Source organism: Oncorhynchus gorbuscha, linkage group LG06 (assembly GCF_021184085.1).
Source record: "Oncorhynchus gorbuscha isolate QuinsamMale2020 ecotype Even-year linkage group LG06, OgorEven_v1.0, whole genome shotgun sequence".
NCBI lineage: Eukaryota > Metazoa > Chordata > Actinopteri > Salmoniformes > Salmonidae > Oncorhynchus > Oncorhynchus gorbuscha.
The window spans coordinates 101,066,252-101,070,543 of NC_060178.1; the positions used below are offsets into that span (position 1 = coordinate 101,066,252).

The 4,292-nt window shown below is 51.7% G+C and overlaps 1 protein-coding gene across 1 annotated transcript; it reads right to left on the minus strand.

The window, feature by feature from the left end:
* Positions 1–221: 221 nt before the first annotated feature.
* On the minus strand, positions 222–2,507 carry LOC124038786 (extensin-like). The gene has a single exon (XM_046354850.1). It carries the CDS (start codon positions 2,505–2,507, stop codon positions 222–224), a length of 2,286 nt encoding a protein of 761 aa, XP_046210806.1.
* Positions 2,508–4,292: the final 1,785 nt, after the last annotated feature.

The following is a 4,292-nucleotide window of genomic DNA, read 5'->3' on the forward strand; positions in this document are numbered from 1 at the left end:
CATGGCTGTCTTTCAGGGTTTGAACTGAAGTCCCCATCCAAATTCCCCTCACACCCGGCGCCCCTGCCGCATATCAGATGGAACCTAATGAAACCAGGGAGTCCGCCTCATCACACACAGAGTTCAGCGCTCAGCCACGCCATTGAAGTGCCTTTTCTCTCGTTTTCCACCTTTTTCAGTTGTTTAGTGAGATGAGGATGGGTAGCCTGTACAGCTGGCTGTCAGTGGGTTGTGTCTGGCTGGGAAGGCTGGTGTCCTGTGGGTTGTGCCTGGCTGGGATAGGTTGGTGTCCTGTGGTTCGTGTCTGGCTGGGAGAGGTGTGTGTCCTGTAGGTTGTGTCTGGCATCCTGTAGGTTGTGTCTGGCTGGGAGAGGCTGGTGTCCAGTGGGTTGTGTCTGGCTGGGAGAGGCTGGTGTCCTGTGGGTTGTGTCTGGCTGGGAGAGGCTGGTGTCCTGTGGGTTGTGTCTGGCTGGGAGAGGCTGATGTCCTGTGGGTTGTGTCTGGCTGGGAGAGGCTGGTGTTCTGTGGATTGTGTCTGGCTGGGAGAGGCTGGTGTCCTGTGGGTTGTGTCTGGCTGGGAGAGGCTGGTGTCCTATGGGTTGTGTCTGGCTGGGAGAGGCTGGTGTCCTGTGGGTTGTGTCTGCCTGGGATAGGCTGGCGTCCTGTGGGTTGTGTCTGGCTGGGAGAGGCTGGTGTCCTGTGGGTTGTGTCTGGCTGGGAGAGGCTGGTGTCCTGTGGGTTGTGTCTGGCTGGGAGAGGCTGATGTCCTGTGGGTTGTGTCTGTTTGGGATAGGTTGGTGTCCTGTGGGTTGTGTCTGGTGTCCTGTAGGTTGTGTCTGGTTGGGAGAGGCAGGTGTCCAGTGGATTGTGTCTGATTTGGAGAGGCTGATGTCCTGTGGGTTGTGTCTGGCTGGGAGAGGCTGGTGTCCCGTGGATTTTGTCTGATTGGGAGAGGCAGGTGTCCTGTGGGTTGTGTCTGGTTGGGAGAGGCTGGTGTCCAGTGGATTGTGTCTGGTTGGGAGAGGCAGGTGTCCAGTGGAATGTGTCTGGGTGGGAGAGGCTGGTGTCCTGTGGGTTGTGTCTGGCTGTGAGAGGCAGGTGTCCAGTGGAATGTGTCTGGTTGGGAGAGGCAGGTGTCCTGTGGGTTGTGTCTGGCTGTGAGAGGCAGGTGTCCAGTGGATTGTGTCTGGTTGGGAGAGGCAGGTGTCCAGTGGGTTGTGTCTGATTGGGAGAGGCTCACGTCCTGTGGGTTGTGTCTGATTGGGAGAGGCAGGTGTCCAGTGGATTGTGTCTGATTGGGAGAGGCTGATGTCCTGTGGGTTGTGTCTGGCTGGGAGAGGCTGGTGTTCTGTGGATTGTGTCTGATTGGGAGAGGCTGATGTCCTGTGGGTTGTGTCTGGCTGGGAGAGGCTGGTGTCCTGTGGATTGTGTCTGATTGGGAGAGGCAGGTGTCCTGTGCGTTGTGTCTGGTTGGGAGAGGCTGGTGTCCTGTGGGTTGTGTCTGGCTGTGAGAGGCAGGTGTCCAGTGGATTGTGTCTGGTTGGGAGAGGCAGGTGTCCAGTGGATTGTGTCTGGTTGGGAGAGGCAGGTGTCCAGTGGATTGTGTCTGATTGGGAGAGGCAGGTGTCCAGTGGATTGTGTCTGATTGGGAGAGGCAGGTGTCCAGTGGGTTGTGTCTGGTTGGGAGAGGCAGGTGTCCAGTGGGTTGTGTCTGATTGGGAGAGGCAGGTGTCCAGTGGGTTGTGTCTGGTTGGGAGAGGCAGGTGTCCAGTGGGTTGTGTCTGTTTGGGAGAGGCAGGTGTCCAGTGGGTTGTGTCTGGTTGGGAGAGGCAGGTGTCCAGTGGGTTGTGTCTGATTGGGAGAGGCAGGTGTCCAGTGGGTTGTGTCTGGTTGGGAGAGGCAGGTGTCCAGTGGGTTGTGTCTGGTTGGGAGAGGCAGGTGTCCAGTGGGTTGTGTCTGGTTGGGAGAGGCAGGTGTCCAGTGGGTTGTGTCTGATTGGGAGAGGCAGGTGTCCAGTGGGTTGTGTCTGGTTGGGAGAGGCAGGTGTCCAGTGGGTTGTGTCTGGTTGGGAGAGGCAGGTGTCCAGTGGGTTGTGTCTGGTTGGGAGAGGCAGGTGTCCAGTGGGTTGTGTCTGGTTGGGAGAGGCAGGTGTCCAGTGGATTGTGTCTGGTTGGGAGAGGCAGGTGTCCAGTGGGTTGTGTCTGGTTGGGAGAGGCAGGTGTCCAGTGGGTTGTGTCTGGTTGGGAGAGGCAGGTGTCCAGTGGATTGTGTCTGGTTGGGAGAGGCTGATGTCCTGTGGGTTGTGTCTGGTTGGGAGAGGCTGATGTCCTGTGGGTTGTGTCTGGTTGGGAGAGGCTGATGTCCTGTGGGTTGTGTCTGGTTGGGAGAGGCTGATGTCCTGTGGGTTGTGTCTGGTTGGGAGAGGCTGATGTCCTGTGGGTTGTGTCTGGTTGGGAGAGGCAGGTGTCCAGTGGGTTACGTATTGCTGGGAGAGACAATACAACCATTTAGGTTTCACCTTCTCACACACTGATAAGGCACAGACATAATGACCAATTTTATTTTTTTTATGTTCATTAGTAAACCATCAAAAAGATAACTATTGGTTGCAGAGTTTGTTGTCCTCATGGGTAACAGGCCACAGCAGTCACAAACAACTTGAATTAAGTTTCAGTGGGATTGAATCTGTAAAGTTTCTAAAACTGTTAAGATAATGTCAGTGAGTATAGCAGAACTGATATGGCAGGCAAAAACCTGAGGACTACCTTCCAGAAAATATTTTTTTTTAGCCTACCACTGTTTCCAATGGCTGTCATGTTTAATATGAAGGGAAAACTTCAAAGATTGCAATTCCTAGGGCTTCCACTAGATGTCAACAGTCTTTAGAACGAATTTCAGGCTTGTTTCTAGAAAAATGAGCGAGAGTTTGTCATTTTTCTAAGTGGGTCCCGTTTTGGCTGTAGTGTTTTCATGCGCATGGATGATAGCTCGTTCTTTGTAGTTTAACTCCGGTAAAGACAATAACGATTCTCAGTCCTAAATTTGATAATTTATTTGCGTATTAGGTTACCTGAGGTTTGATTATAAATGTTGTTTGACTTGTTTGGAGAAGTTTATTGGTAACATTTGGGATTAATTTTGTATGCATTTTGAAGGAGGGAAACCGGTGGATTATTGAATTAAGTTTTTGGGGATATAAAGAAGGACTTTATCGAACAAAAGGACCATTTGTGTTGTAGCTGGGACTTTTTGGAGTGGCAACAGAAGAAGATCTTCAAAGGTAAGGCATTTATTTTATGGCTATTTCTGACATTAGTTCCTGCATGGTTGAAAAATGTTTTTATTGCTTTTGTGTGCTGGGCGCTGTCTTCAGATAATCGCATGGTGTGCTTTCGCCGTAAAGCCTTTTTGAAATCTGACACAGTGGCTTGATTAACAAGAAGTTACGTTTTTTTCTGATGTATGACACTTATCACTATTTCTGTAATTTGAATTTCGTGCTCTGCAACTTCACCGGATGTTGTCGAGATGGGTCACTAGCACCACGCCTAGCCATAACAGGTTTTAATGTGCCCCAGCGCTAATGCCTGGGAGGGTCAACCCTTGGTGCCTGGGTGTTCAACCCATGGTGCCTGGGTGTTTAACCCTTGGTGCCTTGGAGGTATAACCCTTGGCGCCTGGGGGTTTAACCCTTGGCAGCTGGGGGGTTTAACCCTTGGCGGCTGGGAGGTTTAACCCTTGGCGGCTGGGAGGTTTAACCCTTGGTGGCTGGGAGGTTTAACCCTTGGCGGCTGGGAGGTTTAACCCTTGGCGGCTGGGAGGTTTAACCCTTGGCGGCTGGGAGGTTTAACCCTTGGCGGCTGGGAGGTTTAACCCTTGGCGGCTGGGAGGTTTGGGGGGTGTGACGGAGTAAAGGAGGGGGGGCTGTAAATGGAGGACTAAATAAGAACATGATGCATGACATCACCTCAGCCTCTCTGTCACAGATAGACAGTTATTAATAGTCTCTCTCTCCCTCTCCCTGTGTCTCTTGGTGTCTGTCTGGTGGGTCAGCCCAGTTATGATTTAATCAGCCTATGATATCTGTAACAGGATCCAATTAAGCCTAATCACCTAATTTTGGTAGAAGTGTCCCAAATGGAGTGTTAACTACAAGAGTCGCTCTGGATAAGAGCGTCTGCTAAATGACTTAAATGTAATGTAAATGTAAGAGACATGTAGGTGACAGACTGCCCCTGAGGAAAAGGAAGAGGGGGAGGATGAGGAGGAGGGGAAGAAGAAGGAGGAGGAGG

Bases quoted from the DNA above. Each gene is read 5' to 3' on its own strand.
- LOC124038786 (XM_046354850.1), bottom strand. From the start codon at position 2,507: ATGGTTGTATTGTCTCTCCCAGCAATACGTAACCCACTGGACACCTGC.